This window comes from Panulirus ornatus, chromosome 25 (assembly GCF_036320965.1).
Source record: "Panulirus ornatus isolate Po-2019 chromosome 25, ASM3632096v1, whole genome shotgun sequence".
Lineage (NCBI taxonomy): Eukaryota > Metazoa > Arthropoda > Malacostraca > Decapoda > Palinuridae > Panulirus > Panulirus ornatus.
Genome location: NC_092248.1, coordinates 2,901,039 through 2,918,771, shown reverse-complemented (window position 1 = coordinate 2,918,771; position 17,733 = coordinate 2,901,039). Strand labels below are relative to the sequence as shown.

Genomic DNA, 17,733 nt, shown 5'->3' with positions numbered 1-17,733 from the left:
GAGCAAATGCGGACTTTCCTGGTGCTACCTCATTGTGGCAAACTGTGTTCATGTATGAAAAAGAATTTTGAAAATGGATAACCCATTGATTGTGGTAATGTTCTCAATTTGTATAGTCTTAAAAAAAATTACCATTTAAAGTAAGGCTGTCTTGCATCACATTTCATATGCTGAACAAATCTGTAACATACTTGTTTATGTTGGGGATATAGTATGTCTGGCAGTGTGGTACAATCTTAAAGTCAGATGACATGACCTTTTTTAATCACTTACCCTGTGGTGTTCAGAGAGGGGGAATATAACCTGTAACCTTTACTTGCTGTCCCTGTGTTTGGTGATATTTTCATGATTTCTGGTGTGGGCAATGTAGTCCCTCTGCCCGCAATTAACCATGGGTCCAAAGAAGTTGTCCCTAGAAGAAAAAGATTGTGTTCTTCCTTGCAACCAAGACAAGTTGTCAAGACATACTGGCAGGGATGCTTCTTTCTTTTTTTTTTTTATTCCTTCTAATATCAGTCTTCCCCAAAAAATCTGGGTCTGGTCAGTCTGGGAAGACCAGTAAGACAACTGATATCCTTATGGAGCATGAGGTGTTGAAAAACCCATCCCTACCAGGTTATTAAACCACTTGCTAGTCTTCCTAGGTCTACCAGACTCAGCTTTTCAGTAAGTATAATTTAAGTAAGAAGAAAAAACGTATCTGGTTGGTGAATTCTTTCCTGTCAGTACATCTTGCAGTCATACTTCCAAGCAAGAATGTGGGCCTTTCCTTTATGGAACAACTTAGGATTCATGGTTTGTTAATGGTAGAAGAATATCACGGAAAAGAGAGATGGCAAAAATATCACTAAACACGAGAAAAGAGGAAAAGTTGTATTCCTTGAGTCTTAGTAACATAGGGTAACTGATGCAGCAATCATACACATGCCAATATCCAGATCACAGGGTCTGGCACGCACACACATGAACAAATCTTGAGAGCATAGACCAGGATGATATCTTTAGCATTAAGAGAGGCAACATCGTGGTGGACAGACAAGGATGGTTGAAGAGAGATGGTAGGAGAGAAGTTGTTAAGACAGATGGCTTGTAATTCCACTCTAGCTAAGAAGGAGATGAGAGAAGAACTACTCCAGAAATGCAAACATTGCTCTATGTAAATATGGAATAGTTGCTCACAAGAGTTATAATTATGACAATTACAAACACCCCTAAGTTTTAGTTAGCACACTTTGCAGTGCTCATTATATAGGGTTTCCAGGATGTTTATGTTGCTTCAGAGTTGATCTGTGGTGTTTTGAAATTTGATTAAGATAGAGATAGGGAGGAATTTTGTTTTTGTGAATTTAAGCATTACTTCTTTTCCATTCCATAAATGTTGAAGAGGTCCAAATTAAGAGGGGAAATATATTCTAGTGTGGGAAAAGGAACAAGTACCAAACATAGGAGGGGAGGGAAAGGAAGTTAATGTATGCAGAGTGGAATTATTGGTGTAAAAATGAATAGGGTAAAAGTTTGAAGAAAATTATTTCATGGAAAGAAAAAATTGAAGGTGACAGGACAGAACAGAGAGGGTAAGAGGGAGATATCATTCCATCGCAGGCTTCTACAATGAAACATAGGAAGAAAATAATGCATTAGAAAAGAGAAAGAAGCAGATTAGCTAAAGGAAGGCCTTTTGGAAAGCAAAGACTTGTGCCACATCCTTTCAGATGCTTTAGAGGTGTTTAGGCCAGAACAAAAGACAACAAGATGCCTGAGAGAGGAGAAGCAAAGGTGGATCACACAGAAGAGATCATCAGTAGACCTTTTACTGCAAAAAGCCATTTTGGTGATTTTAGGAAGGGAATGGGAATGAGATTCAAAGTGTTTAAGAAAGTGAAAGTTACTAAGTGTTTTTAAGACTCTAAAGATGGCAGAAGTGAGAATGATGGGGAGGTAATTGGATGGGTTAGAACAGTTCCTTTTCTTAGGGATGAGCTGAACTAATGCCTGTTTCCGACAAGAATGGAAAGTATGGATTTTTATCAAGATGAAATAAGTAAGCAAAGTTTGCAGCTAAATGAGAATACAATACTTTATGACATGTGGGGATATGCCATCTGAGTCAAATGCCTTATCCAACTGCATTTGATAGAGAACTCAGGGGACTTTGCACAAAAAAAATGAGAAAAAGCATAAGATCACTTGGAGGAGGTAGGGGTAGGGCTAGAAGTAAAATCATTTGTGTTCTACAGTACTTATTTACATCACCAGAGCAGAGAAATCTATAGAAGTATACATGATTATGATTACTTATGTTTATGTGCATTCATAATTGGCAACACCGAAATGTTTATGTGCATTCATAATTAGTTAGCCACTCCAAGACTCCCTTTTATGGGGTTCCTACAGCTGTGAAGCTAGATGAGAATACAATACTTTAGGACATGTGGGGGATATGCCATCTGAGTCAAATGCCTTATCCAACTGCATTTGATAGAGAACTCAGGGGACTTTGCACAAAAAAATGAGAAAAAGCATAAGATCACTTGAAGGAGGTAGGGGTAGGACTAGAAGTAAAATCATTCGTGTTCTACAGTACTTATTTACATCACCAGAGCAGAGAAATCATCTATAGAAGTATGCATGATTATGATTACTTATGTTTATGTGCTTTCACAATTAGCAACACCAAACTGTTTATGTGCATTCATAATTAGTTAGCCACACCAAGACTCCCTTTATGGGGTTCCTACAGCCCTGAAGCTGTTCTCTATGTGTATCAGGGTAATATGGGCTCCTATAGGGCAGATAGGTCCTTGACAAGGATGTATTCCTTTCTGCCCCCTGATGGTGAAACAGCTTCATCAATGGTGAATGCTGGCCATATTTTTTTTTTTTTTTTTTTTTTTTTTTTTTTTATACTTTGTCGCTGTCTCCCGCGTTTGCGAGGTAGCGCAAGGAAACAGACGAAAGAAATGGCCCAACCCCCCCCCCCCATACACATGTACATACACACGTCCAGACACGCAAATATACATACCTACACAGCTTTCCATGGTTTACCCCAGACGCTTCACATGCCTTGCTTCAATCCACTGACAGCACGTCAACCCCTGTATACCACATGACTCCAATTCACTCTATTTCTTGCCCTCCTTTCACCCTCCTGCATGTTCAGGCCCCGATCACACAAAATCTTTTTCACTCCATCTTTCCACCTCCAATTTGGTCTCCCTCTTCTCCTTGTTCCCTCCACCTCCGACACATATATCCTCTTGGTCAATCTCTCCTCACTCATTCTCTCCATGTGCCCAAACCATTTCAAAACACCCTCTTCTGCTCTCTCGACCACGCTCTTTTTATTTCCACACATCTCTCTCACCCTTACGTTACTTACTCGATCAAACCACCTCACACCACACATTGTCCTCAAACATCTCATTTCCAGCACATCCATCCTCCTGCGCACAACTCTATCCATAGCCCACGCCTCGCAACCATACAGCATTGTTGGAACCACTATTCCCTCAAACATACCCATTTTTGCTTTCCGAGATAATGTTCTCGACTTCCACACATTTTTCAAGGCTCCCAAAATTTTCGCCCCCTCCCCCACCCTATGATCCACTTCCGCTTCCATGGTTCCATCCGCTGACAGATCCACTCCCAGATATCTAAAACACTTCACTTCCTCCAGTTTTTCTCCATTCAAACTCACCTCCCAATTGACTTGACCCTCACCCCTACTGTACCTAATAACCTTGCTCTTATTCACATTTACTCTCAACTTTCTTCTTCCACACACTTTACCAAACTCAGTCACCAGCTTCTGCAGTTTCTCACATGAATCAGCCACCAGCGCTGTATCATCAGCGAACAACAATTGACTCACTTCCCAAGCTCTCTCATCCCCAACAGACTTCATACTTGCCCCTCTTTCCAGGACTCTTGCATTTACCTCCTTTACAACCCCATCCATAAACAAATTAAACAACCATGGAGACATCACACACCCCTGCCGCAAACCTACATTCACTGAGAACCAATCACTTTCCTCTCTTCCTACACGTACACATGCCTTACATCCTCGATAAAAACTTTTCACTGCTTCTAACAACTTGCCTCCCACACCATATATTCTTAATACCTTCCACAGAGCATCTCTATCAACTCTATCATATGCCTTCTCCAGATCCATAAATGCTACATACAAATCCATTTGCTTTTCTAAGTATTTCTCACATACATTCTTCAAAGCAAACACCTGATCCACACATCCTCTACCACTTCTGAAACCGCACTGCTCTTCCCCAATCTGATGCTCTGTACATGCCTTCACCCTCTCAATCAATACCCTCCCATATAATTTACCAGGAATACTCAACAAACTTATACCTCTGTAATTTGAGCACTCACTCTTATCCCCTTTGCCTTTGTACAATGGCACTATGCACGCATTCCGCCAATCCTCAGGCACCTCACCATGAGTCATACATACATTAAATAACCTTACCAACCAGTCAACAATACAGCCACCCCCTTTCTTAATAAATTCCACTGCAATACCATCCAAACCTGCTGCCTTGCCGGCTTTCATCTTCCGCAAAGCTTTTACTACCTCTTCTCTGTTTATCAAATCATTTTCCCCAACCCTCTCACTTTGCACACCACCTCGACCAAAACACCCTATATCTGCCACTCTGTCATCAGACTCATTCAACAAACCTTCAAAATACTCATTCCATCTCCTTCTCACATCACCGCTACTTGTTATCACCTCCCCATTTACGCCCTTCACTGAAGTTCCCATTTGCTCCCTTGTCTTACGCACCCTATTTACCTCCTTCCAGAACATCTTTTTATTCTCCCTAAAATTTACTGATAGTCTCTCACCCCAACTCTCATTTGCCCTTTTTTTCACCTCTTGCACCTTTCTCTTGACCTCCTGTCTCTTTCTTTTATACTTCTCCCACTCAATTGCATTTTTTCCCTGCAAAAATCGTCCAAATGCCTCTCTCTTCTCTTTCACTAATACTCTTACTTCTTCATCCCACCACTCACTACCCTTTCTAAACAGCCCACCTCCCACTCTTCTCATGCCACAAGCATCTTTTGCGCAATCCATCACTGATTCCCTAAATACATCCCATTCCTCCCCGACTCCCCTTACTTCCATTGTTCTCACCTTTTTCCATTCTGTACACAGTCTCTCCTGGCCATATACAAAGGTTTAAAAAGCTTATTGATGACATAAAAAGTTCAGGAGATGGGGCCCCAAGAGTATAGAACTCTTTCCCAAAATGATACAAATACCTGAATCTAAACTCCTAGACTGTCCATTTTCTATGTTGTTTTACCAGTGACAAAGATTTGAGGATTTTCATCTTGGAGAAAAATAGTTTTTGTTATGGAATTGAAGGAAATGAGTAAAAGCACAAGAAAAACACTTTCAAATATCTCACACTGATTACATCGTCCAAGTAGGAGGTTTCAAAGGTACCAGTGGTCTGCATTATTTTGTCAGTGTAAGCTAAACCGGGCAAGAAAGGAAGGGAAGGAAATGTCAGATAGAGCCAAGTGCTTGCCAAGTAAGGTATTGCATAAGTTTATGTATTTACATTGCTTGCGGTAATTGTTACACTGATATGAATATTCACTTGTACATTGTACGTGTAACTGATTTATTGCTATTTTTTTTCTTTTTACTTTTGATATAATTTCAGTATATGGTCATTGGCACTACAGTCCCCAAAAATATGACATGCAGCTCTAATTCCTGATGTTGTGCTATCAAAATCCAGTAGAATTAGGAGCTTAATTTTCATTTTGAGCACAGTTTGGCTGCATATCATTTCATTCACACCTGTATGCAGGGCAAAATGCTGTCTCCTCAACCTCACTATCATCATTAGACTCGCTGTTCATATCCTTGGGTTCAAAGCCATAATTTTTTTCATCATTAGTTTGTAGATTCCCCTTCACTGTCAAATTTTTTATCATATTTATCAAATATTATATATTCCAATAGAGCACTATTTCTTGGATTATTGAAATCCAATGAGTCTTGATGGATGCCAGTCTGCACTGGCTGCCCATTGTCACTGTACTTGCTTTGGGGTAACTGAATGCCTTGTAACACAGTTCAATTCTGACCAGGAACATTTATCAAGATGATGAATTTTGGTACATTTCTAGGCCCCATACCCCATTCACTCAATTTACATCACAGTATACAAAAAGTTTAACCTCATCATTAATTTTCCTCTTTTCTCCTTTTCTCTCATACCATCTACAGTAAAGGCTCCTGACCACATGACCCCATCCCCTCCTTTCCATCTTTTGAGACTTTCATGCTTCTAAATTCCTTTTTTCTGTCTCCACTCATGAGGTTAGAGGCAAACTAGTTGCAGTGTCTCCCAGTTACACATGAACAAGAAATGAATTGTAAATCAGAATACTGTAATTGTTTTGGTTTCTTATTCTAACATACTTAACAGATATCTGATTGATATAAGAAAGATAAACAGTGTATGAGGATCACTTTTTCTTTTGCTTATAATGATATATCTTATTTCTGTGTTGTCCATGGAAATTTCATACACAAGTTTTTAGATACTTACTAACAAAGTAAGTATTTGTGGAAGAAAGTGAATAAGATATATCTGACTCTTACTGTTTTTTCAGTAACATCATGAAGCTGCAGAGCATTGCTCATCACCTTGATTTAGATACTGCAGACAATATAACTGTTGATAACTATGAGGAAATCTGGCCAAGACATTTTATAGAAATCAAGAAATATTATGAAAATAAAACTCACCATCACATCAAGAACTGCAGTGTTGCTGCAGAACTTAATCAGGTATGGTTATAGGATGTTCAAGATGCTACAGTGCTATCTTACATCTAGTTATCATTTTTCCTTAGGTACTGGCAAGGTGACATGCTGTAAAGCTGACCAATCATTTTTGTCTTTACTGTGAAGGATGGTGTCGAGTATCTTTTGTATGAGGATGTGTCAAGGAACTGTGTTGAATGCTTTGTTTATGTTCTTTGTTACTAACACTTTACAGGAGGAGGGTGGTAATTGGTTGAAACCCCCCTAGAATTTGTTGTGTTTAATGTGCAATATGGCAATGGAGTGATTTGATCCAAAGCCTTGTTGTGTATGAGAGTGGGATGCATTGATGTTGTGGATCAGTTTCAGTTGCTGTGACTGTATAATCATCAGTTGATGAAAGGGAGTATCACTGAGGAACTTCTATGCTAAGATGTCCATTATTTCCCACTGGCACTCAGAATACCTTAAAGAATTCCCCTGCTGTGGACCCTGAAAATATATCAAACCTCCACATAAAACACTTTTGCCCAAATGCAGTCCAAGCACTTACAGATACCTTCATGTCCTTATAGCTACACAACAATCAAGACCTTGTTGTACTAACTTAAAACTGGCATAGATAACACATCAAACTTGCACATAAAACACTGGCCCAAATGCAGTCTGAGGACTCACAGATATCTTCAACCTGGATGCACAACAATATCCCAATCATCTGTAAACTAACCATTGCAATACCCAGCCTAAAACCCTCCAATTCTAACTCCACTCCTCTTCCAGACTCCTCAGAAAACCTGATCCTCAACAGAATCAAACAAGATTTCCCTTTCTCACATCAGACTGCATGGTTTTAGACCCAGTCACTCCACTACTGCTCTGCAGTTGGACCTTATGCAACATATCCTGGATGATTTCAGCCAACCTCAACCATCTGTCCTAGTGGCAGTAGATGTCAACAAAACATTTCACACTGTTCCCTGACACATCCTCACACAAATGATACCTGACATCACCCTCCATAAAATGACAAAAAATGTTTAACCAGCTTCATAATTGGCCAACACTCCAGAGTCATTCACAAAAGCTTCACCTCCAAAACACTCAAACTCTTCAGTGGGGTTACCCAGGAATATGCAGGCAACCACACAGTCATATCACAGCACATTGTCACTAATCAGGCAACAACAAATTTGCAGAATTAAACCACATAGGAAGAAGACTGGCTCCCTCAAAACAGAATGTCTGCATTCCCAAAGGAATCGCTTCACCCTCATAACCCCAGACAAACCTGAAACCAACCCAAACACACTGTGCCATGTATCTTACATTATTGTCACCCTGAGGTACATCAGGGACTGACTTTAGCCATATACTTAGTTTTCACTGAATATTTCTTTAGTTGCTCCATATTTATTTCTTATTTCTCCTTGTACTGTATTGTGCTAAATACTCTTAACTTTCGTCCATTGCTGAGAGAGAGAGAGAGAGAGAGAGAGAGAGAGAGAGAGAGAGAGAGAGAGAGAGAGAGAGAGAGAGTACCTACAATGAGATTTTGCCAGAATGGTAGGGCTAGCATCCTATTTTTCTCTGTTGTTGCTTGCATTCTATAATTTCGATTCTGGGTTCATCTGGGACTGATTTCAACCCCATGTTAAGTCATCTTTTAAATATTTCTGTATTTAGTCCATGTATGTTTCTTATTTTTCCTTTTATTATACTGAATAGTCATTGCTTTTCTATATTTTTATCTGATATATTTTTGGTACGTTTCAAGGTATTCATGGAGATTTAAGAACTCTGCATTTACTAGTTAAGAGGCTTTCAGGTTTGATACATTTTCCTTTATACCTTCATGTATAAATCATCTTATATCTTATCTTTTTTTTAAGGCTATATAGTTCCAATTCTTTTTGCTTTTCATGGTGGTTCATATATTTCCTTGAATTGCTTATGAAGTGCCTCTGAATTCTCTAATTGTTTATTTCCCATCGTTTCATTGGTGACCATACAACACAGTAGTATTCAGTTTTGCTTCTTATGTATATACCAAACAGTTTCATCACCAGTTTCTGTCCCTTGTTGTGAAAGTTCACAAAATTGTGCCATTTCTTTATTTGGCTTGATAGTGCTATCTTTTCAGTATGTCCTCTGAATTCCAATTTCTTATTTATGATGATACCCCAAATCTTCTTATCATAAGGCAGGCTGAAGATACACATTCCATCCCATCAACTCCATGTGTTTTCTTTGTCATGATGAAATTTATCTGACTCATTCCAGAGTAAAGTGATCCAAATTTGGTGTAGTGCCATTTTGTGATGAGTTTTGAAAGCAAGGGAACTTTTGCTCACACTCCCCTAACAGTCATATTTGATGTGATCAGTTTACTTTTCACAGCCTAGCTTGATGTTTAACCGTGTGGATCAATTTGATGTCTAGATATAACAAAGAAGCAACTTGCCTCAGAAAAGCTTAGAAGAAATTTTCTTCCAAAATGGACTTTTCTTTCAGTACCCTCCATAGAGCTCCAACAGTTTACATGTCTTTAAGATTCCTCTCTATTTTCTCATCATCCATTCCACCCTTGATGAAAGAATTGCACAGAAATTTTAATTTTGTAGCCTCTCTATGAGCTATACCTTCAACGCTGTCATTTAATTTTATTGCATTGTAATTCAACGTGGACCTTGGTCATGGTCACCTGGAATAGAAATTTGTTGCTTAACTTTCTCTTTCAGCTTCACCATTTGATTTATGACATATGAGCAGAAAGTAAGCACTACAATGTAATGCTGTTGAACTGTTATATTAAATCAGAAGAGTTGTTAGTCCTGAAATATATAAGTGACATAAGGGTGAATGACTGAAATATTAAATGGAATATGAAAAAGTAAATAAAGAATTTTTTTAAAGAATTTTCAAGAATGATTGATTTTGAGATTCGTTGGTTATATTGGATAGAGTTAGAATATGTTGATGATAGAACATTTTATTGACACTTCATATGTGATGGCTTGAATGTGAACAAAATAATGAACAAGATACCTTGTACAAAAACCTTATTTTTATTCAAGAAGTAAGAAAATTTGCTAATCATGCATTCTCAATATACTTCCCTTACCACAGGCTGCAGAGGGCACTGGGCTGGCTTTCATAGTATTTACACAAGCCATTGTAGAACTTCCAGGAAGTAACTTTTGGTCAGTTTGTTTCTTCATGATGTTACTGGCACTAGGTCTAGGGTCACAGTTTGGCACAATGGAAGGAGTTATTACAAACATGTTCGACATGAAGGTGTTTGCCAGAGTTCGAAAGGAAATTTTGACAGGTATGTAGATATGCATTTATTGTTTATATGTAACTGATATTGTTAATCAACAGTACCAAATAACTAATGAAATATGTTTATGAATTTATCATTATTATTTATTTATTTATTTATTTTGCTTTGTCGCTGTCTCCCGCGTTTGCAAGGTAGCGCAAGGAAACAGACGGAAGAAATGGCACAACCCACCCCCATACACATGTATATACATACACGTCCACACACGCAAAAATACATACCTATACATCTCAATGTACACATATATATACACACACAGACACATACATATATACCCATGCACACAATTCACACTGTTTGCCTTTATTCATTTCCATCGCCACCTTGCCACACATGGAATACCATCCCCCTCCCCCCTCATGTGTGCGAGGTAGCACTAGGAAAAGACAACAAAGGCCCCATTCGTTCACACTCAGTCTCTAGCTGTCATGCAATAATGCCCGAAACCACAGCTCCCTTTCCACATCCAGGCCCCACACTACTTTCCATGGTTTACCCCAGACGCTTCACATGCCCTGATTCAATCCACTGACAGCACGTCAACCCCGGTATACCACATCGATCCAATTCACTCTATTCCTTGCCAGCCTTTCACCCTCCTGCATGTTCAGGCCCCGATCACTCAAAATCTTTTTCACTCCATCTTTCCACCTCCAATTTGGTCTCCCACTTCTCCTCGTTCCCTCCACCTCCGACACATATATCCTCTTGGTCAATCTTTCCTCACTCATTCTCTCCATGTGCCCAAACCATTTCAAAACACCCTCTTCTGCTCTCTCAACCACACTCTTTTTATTTCCACACATCTCTCTTACCCTTACATTACTTACTCGATCAAACCACCTCACACCACACGTTGTCCTCAAACATCTCATTTCCAGCACATCCACCCTCCTGCGCACAACTCTATCCATAGCCCACGCCTCGCAACCATACAACATTGTTGGAACCACTATTCCTTCAAACATACCCATTTTTGCTTTCCGAGATAATGTTCTCGACTTCCACAGTCTTCAAGGCTCACATGGTTTTCGCCCCCTCCCCCACCCTATGATTCACTTCCGCTTCCATGGTTCCATCTGCTGCCAGATCCACTCCCAGATATCTAAAACACTTTACTTCCTCCAGTTTTTCTCCATTCAAACTTACCTCCCAATTGACTTGACCCTCAACCCTACTGTACCTAATAACCTTGCTCTTATTCCCATTTACTCTTAACTTTCTTCTTTCACACACTTTACCAAACTCAGTCGCCAGCTTCTGCAGTTTCTCACATGAATCAGCCACCAGTGCCGTATCATCAGCGAACAACAACTGACTCACTTCCCAAGCTCTCTCATCCACAACAGACTGAATACTTGCCCCTCTTTCCAAAACTCTTGCATTCACCTCCCTAACAACCCCATCCATAAACAAATTAAACAACCATGGAGACATCACACACCCCTGCCGCAAACCTACATTCACTGAGAACCAATCACTTTCCTCTCTTCCTACACGTACACATGCCTTACATCCTCGATAAAAACTTTTCACTGCTTCTAACAACTTGCCTCCCACACCATATATTCTTAATACCTTCCACAGAGCATCTCTATCAACTCTATTATATGCCTTCTCCAGATCCATAAATGCTACATACAAATCCATTTGCTTTTCTAAGTATTTCTCACATACATTCTTCAAAGCAAACACCTGATCCACACATCCTCTACCACTTCTGAAACCACACTGCTCTTCCCCAATCTGATGCTCTGTACATGCCTTCACCCTCTCAATCAATACCCTCCCATATAATTTACCAGGAATACTCAACAAACTTATGCCTCTGTAATTTGAGCTCTCACTCTTATCACCTTTGCCTTTGTACAATGGCACTATGCACGCATTCCGCCAATCCTCAGGCACCTCACCATGAGTCATACATACATTAAAAAACCTAACCAACCAGTCAACAATACAGTCACCCCCTTTTTTAATAAATTCCACTGCAATACCATCCAAACCTGCTGCCTTGCCGGCTTTCATCTTCCGCAAAGCTTTTACTACCTCTTCTCTGTTTACCAAATCATTTTCCCTAACCCTCTCAGTTTGCACACCACCTCGACCAAAACACCCTATATCTGCCACTCTGTCATCAAACTCATTCAACAAACCTTCAAAATACTCACTCCATCTCCTTCTCACATCACCACTACTTGTTATCACCTCCCCATTTGCGCCCTTCACTGAAGTTCCCATTTGCTCCCTTGTCTTACGCACTTTATTTACCTCCTTCCAGAACATCTTTTTATTCTCCCTAAATTTAATGATACTCTCTCACCCCAACTGTCATTTGCCCTCTTTTTCACCTCTTGCACCTTTCTCTTGACCTCCTGTCTCTTTCTTTTATACATCTCCCACTCAGTTGCATTTTTTCCTTGCAGTGTATCGGGACAGACTTCTCCAGAACTTTTTTAAAGGGGAAGTAAATGTTTATAGTTGTGTTACTGGAGTGATAGTTTTCATACATGGTGCTCTGACAAAAAAATTGTGAAATTGGAAAAAAATGTAGCTTAGACATTGAAGCTTATTCTTTCATTGAAATGTGAACAAAGGGAGTTTTTTTTCAAAGTGATAGAGATTGGAAAGCAAAAAGGTGTTTTTCAGAAATGTACTGGAAAAGTTGAGGTCCAGATAAATTTTTGGTCTGTCAAGGCTTTATTATGGCAGATGACCAACTACCTACCCTCATGTATCCAAGATATGGTTGTACTTGCAAAATAAAAAAAAAAAGAAATATGAAAAAGATCTATCATATATAATCTTGGACCCTTTTTATGGGTTTTCAGCTGCTTTAAGACTGCACTACAATAAGAATGAGAAGAATGAAAGATTTCTTTGAATAGGGAAGTTTCTTTACAAAACTGTACTCCTTTTTATTCATTAACAATGTTACAACCACTTTTGGTGTAACCACATGCAGGTGGAGTCCAGTGGTGCCCATATTTATTCATTTATGTGTGATAAACTGTACAGTACAGCTGTGCATTTTTACATACTTTTTCATACATATACATCATTTCCTGCATGAGCAAGATATTGTCAGGAACAGATGACTGAGCCTTAGAGGAAAAAATACATTTAGTTTGAAATTTGTTATACTCAGTTTAAAAATTGTTTTTATTAATTCCTGAAACAGGAGTGGTGGGAGTATGTGATAGAGTGTAAGAAAGTAAACTCTAGATTGATATGGGTAAACCTGAAAGTGGATGGAGAGAGATGGGTGATTATTGGTGCCTATGCACCTGAGCATGAGAAGAAAAATCATGGGAGGCAAGTGTTTTGGGAGCAGCTGAGTGAGTGTGTTAGTAGTTTTGATGCACGAGACCGGGTTATAGTGATGGGTGATTTGAATGCAAAGGTGAATAATGTGGCAGTTGAGGGAATAATTGGTGTACATGGGGTGTTCAGTGTCGTAAATGGAAATGGTGAAGAGCTTGTAGATTTATGTGCTGAAAAAGGACTGGTGACTGAGAATACCTGGTTTGAAAAGAGAGATATACATAAGTATACATATGTAAGTAGGAGAGAAGGCCAGAGAGCGTTATTGGATTGTGTGTTAATTGATAGGCACACGAAAGACAGACTTTTGGATGTTAATGTTCTGAGAGGTGTAACTGGAGGGATGTCTGATCATTATCTTGTGGAGGCAAAGGTGAAGATTTGTAGAGGTTTTCAGAAAAGAAGAGAGAATGTTGGGGTGAAGAGAGTGGTGAGAGTAAGTGAGCTTGGGAAGGAGACTTGTGTGAGGAAGTACCAGGAGAGACTGAGTGCAGAATGGAAAAAGGTGAGAGCAAAGGATGTAAGGGAAGTGGGGGAAGAATGGGATGTGTTTAGGGAAGCAGTGATGGCTTATGCAAAAGATGCTTGTGGCATGAGAAGCATGGGAGGTGGGCAGATTAGAAAGGGTAGTGAGTGGTGGGAAGAAGTAAGATTATTATTGAAAGAGAAGAGAGAGGCATTTGGACGAGTTTTGCAGGGAAATAGCGCAAATGACTAGGAGATGTATAAAAGAAAGAGGCAGGTCAAGAGAAAGGTGCAAGAGGTGAAAAGAGGGCAAATGAGAGTTGGAGTGAGAGAGTATCATTAAACTTTAGGGAGAATAAAAAGATGCTTTGGAAGGAGATAAAGAAAGTGCGTAAGACAAGAGAACACATGGGAACATCAGTGAAGGGGGCTAATGGGGAGGTAATAACATTTAGTAGTGATGTGAGAAGGAGATGGAGTGAGTATTTTGAAGGTTTGTTGAATGTGCTAAATGACAGAGTGGCAGATATAGCGTGTTTTGGTCGAAGTGGTGTGCGAAGTGAGAGGGTTAGGGAGATTGATTTGGTAAACAGAGAAGAGGTAGTAAAAGTTTTGCGGAAGATGAAAGCCAGAAAGGCGGCGGGTTTGGATGGTATTTGGGGTGACTGTGTTGTTCACTGGTTGGTAAGGATATTTAATGTATGTATGACTCATGGTGAGGTGCTTGAGGATTGGTAGAATGCATGTATAGTGCCATTGTTCAGAGGCAAAGGGGATAAAGGTGAGTGCTCAAATTACAGAGGTATAAGTTTGTTGAGTATTCCTGGGAAATTATATGGGAGGGTATTGATTGAGAGGGTGAAAGCATGTACAGAGCATCAGATTTGGGAAGAGAAGTGTGATTTCAGAAGTGGTAGAGGATGTGTGGATCAGGTGTTTGCTTTGAAGAATATATGTGAGAAATACTTAGAAAATCAAATGGATTTGTATGTAGCATTTATGGAACTGGAGAAGGCATATGATAGGGTTGATAGAAATGCTCTATGAAAGGTATTAAGAATATATGTTGTGGGAGGCAAGTTGCTAGCAGTGAAAACTTTTATTGAAGATGTAAGGTATGTGTATGAGTAGGAAGAGAGGAAAATGATTGGTTCTCAGTGAATGTTGCTTTGCGGCAGGGGTGCGTGATGTCTCCATGGTTGTTTGATTTGTCTATAGATAGGGTTGTTAGGGAGGTGAATGCAAGAGTTTTGGAGAGAGGGGCAAGTATGCTGTCCGTTGTGGATGAGAGGGCTTGGGAAGTGAGTCATTTGTTTGCTGATGATACAGCGCTAGTGGCTGATTCGGGTGAGAAATTGGAGAAGCTAGTGACTGAGTTTCTTGAAGTGTGTGAAAGAAGAAAGCTAAGAGTAAATGTGAATAAGAGCAAGTTTGTTAGGTACAGTAGGGTTGAGGGACAAGTCAATTGGGAGATAAATTTGAATGGAGAAAAGCTGGAGGAAGTGAGGTGTTTTAGATATCTGGGAGTGGATTTGGCAGCGGATGGAACCATGGAAGCAGAAGTGAGTCACAGTGTGGGGAAGGGGGCAAAAGTTCTGGTAGTGTTGAAAAATGTGTGGAAGGCGAGACCATTATCTCAGAAAGCATAAATGGGTATGTTTGAAGGAATAGTGGTTCCAACAATGTTATATGGTTGCGAGGCATGGGCTATAGATAGAGTTGTGCAGAGGAGGGTGCATGTGTTGGAAATGAGATGTTTGAGGACAATATGTTGTATGAGGTGGTTTGATTAAGTAATGAAAGGGTAAGAGAGATGTGTGGTAATAAAAAGAGTGTGGTTGTGAGAGCAGAAGAGTGTGTTTTGAAATGGTTTCATCACATGGAGAGAATGAGTGAGGAAAGGTTGACAAAGAGGATATATGTGTCAGAGGTGGAGGGAACGAGGAGAAGTGGGAGACCAAATTGGAGGTGGAAAGATGGAGTGAAAAAGATTTTGAGCGATAAGGGCCTGAACATGCAGGAGGGTGAAAGGCGTGCAAGGAATAGAGAGAATTGGAACGATGTGGTATACCAGGGTCGACATGCTGTCAGTGGATTGAACCAGGGCATGTGAAGCGTCTGGGGTAAACCATGAAAAGTTTTGTGGTGCCTGGATGTAGAAAGGGAGCAGTGGTTTAGGTGCATTATACATGACAGCTAGAGACTGAGTGTGAATGAATGTGGCCTTTGTTGTCTTCTCGTAGCGCTACCTCCCATGCATGCGGGAGGAGGGGGTTATCATTTCATGTGTGGTGGGTTGGCGACGGGAATTAATAAAGGCAGCAAGTATGAATTATGTACATGTGTATATATGTATATGTCTGTGTATGTATATTTATGTATACGTTGAAATGTATAGGTATGTGTATATGCATGTGTGGACGTGTATATATATATATATATATATACATGTGTATGTGGGTGGGTTAGGCCATTCTTTTTTTCTGTTTCCTTGCGCTACCTCGCTTACGTGGGAGACAGCGACAAAGTATAATAAGAAAAGATTATTTCATGTTTGTTTGATGCATTATAATGTATTTGTTAATTCTGTTTGCCAGTGAAACAGGTGAAATAGCAAAAAAATGAGCAGTGAAAAGTGAGGAGCCCCTGTATTTCTGCACACAGGCCACTTTTCCAAGCATGTTCACTTTGTTCTGTTCATTATATGGACAAGACATGAGCCAATCAAAGGTTATTTGTCTCTACCAAGAGATGATCATTTAGCATGATTCAGTAATTCCCATTGGTCCCCCACCCTATTCACCCATGAATACTTATGAATGTAACTTCTCTTGATACATGCATTTCCAATCATCATTCTTCTTTCAGCACATAATTTAACAAACTTTTTTCCATGTTCTGTTATACCAGGGACCCATGCCTTCCAATTCACCCTCAGTTGTAACATCACATGCAGAGAGATATTTTTGAAATGGAAATGATGACAGTAATTTTGCCTCCTCAGGATGTGTGTGCTTGTCCAGCTTACTGATCGGCTTGATTTTCTGCACGGGTGCTGGTGAATATTGGGTCGGCATGTTTGATACCTTTGCTGGTTCCATGGGCTTAATTGTCATTGCCTTCTTTGAGACAGTAGTGATTTCTTATGTGTATGGCCACAAGAAATTTTCGGATGACATTGAAAAGATGATTGGTGAGCGACCTGGAATTTATTGGCAAGCAACGTGGCGCTTCATATCTCCCATTACAATCTTCACAATTGTGGTGGCATCTGTCATCTTCAGAATAACTCATCCCCCAGATTACCCTGCATGGCAGGCTGAAATGGTAAGTATCTGTCTTAAAACAACTATTTGTTTAAAATTGATCATGACCTTGTTTAGTCTATGCATGAATGTAAGCAAATATGACTGAACTGTACAACACTAACTTAAGAAAATCTTGTTGTAAAGAATGACTAAAGATATTTGTGATTGAGGCGAACAGGAATAGATTTGAAATAGCTCAACAGTAGTTTGGGATTACACAGTGTAGGAATGTGTGTGAAAATTTATTTTTTATGAAATAAGAAAGGTGTAAAGATCTTGTTTTACATAGAAGGCTTTGTACAGGTGTTTTATAAGGGAAGAAATTAATTAGGATGTAGATAGATGGAGAAACTGGTGAAGCCATATTGATTTAGACCTCAAAGCCCAGACTCCAAATTTTGACATGTTTATCATAATCTAACTAGATTAAAGGTTAGTTACTAGAGTTTGAGTATGTTTATCTTTTG

General features: G+C 39.6%; 1 protein-coding gene across 6 annotated transcripts in view; it reads left to right on the top strand.

Annotated features, from left to right (window-relative positions):
* The window catches only part of LOC139757171 (sodium-dependent neutral amino acid transporter B(0)AT3), a 242,905-nt gene that overhangs the window by 169,004 nt on the left and 56,168 nt on the right, over positions 1-17,733 (top strand). For all 6 annotated transcript variants that reach the window (XM_071677294.1, XM_071677296.1, XM_071677293.1 and 3 more), the window contains 3 exons: positions 6,670-6,847; positions 9,953-10,154; positions 16,963-17,285. In XM_071677294.1, the coding sequence (XP_071533395.1) occupies positions 6,670-6,847; positions 9,953-10,154; positions 16,963-17,285 (703 nt within the window). The remainder of the gene's footprint in view (positions 1-6,669; positions 6,848-9,952; positions 10,155-16,962; positions 17,286-17,733) is intronic.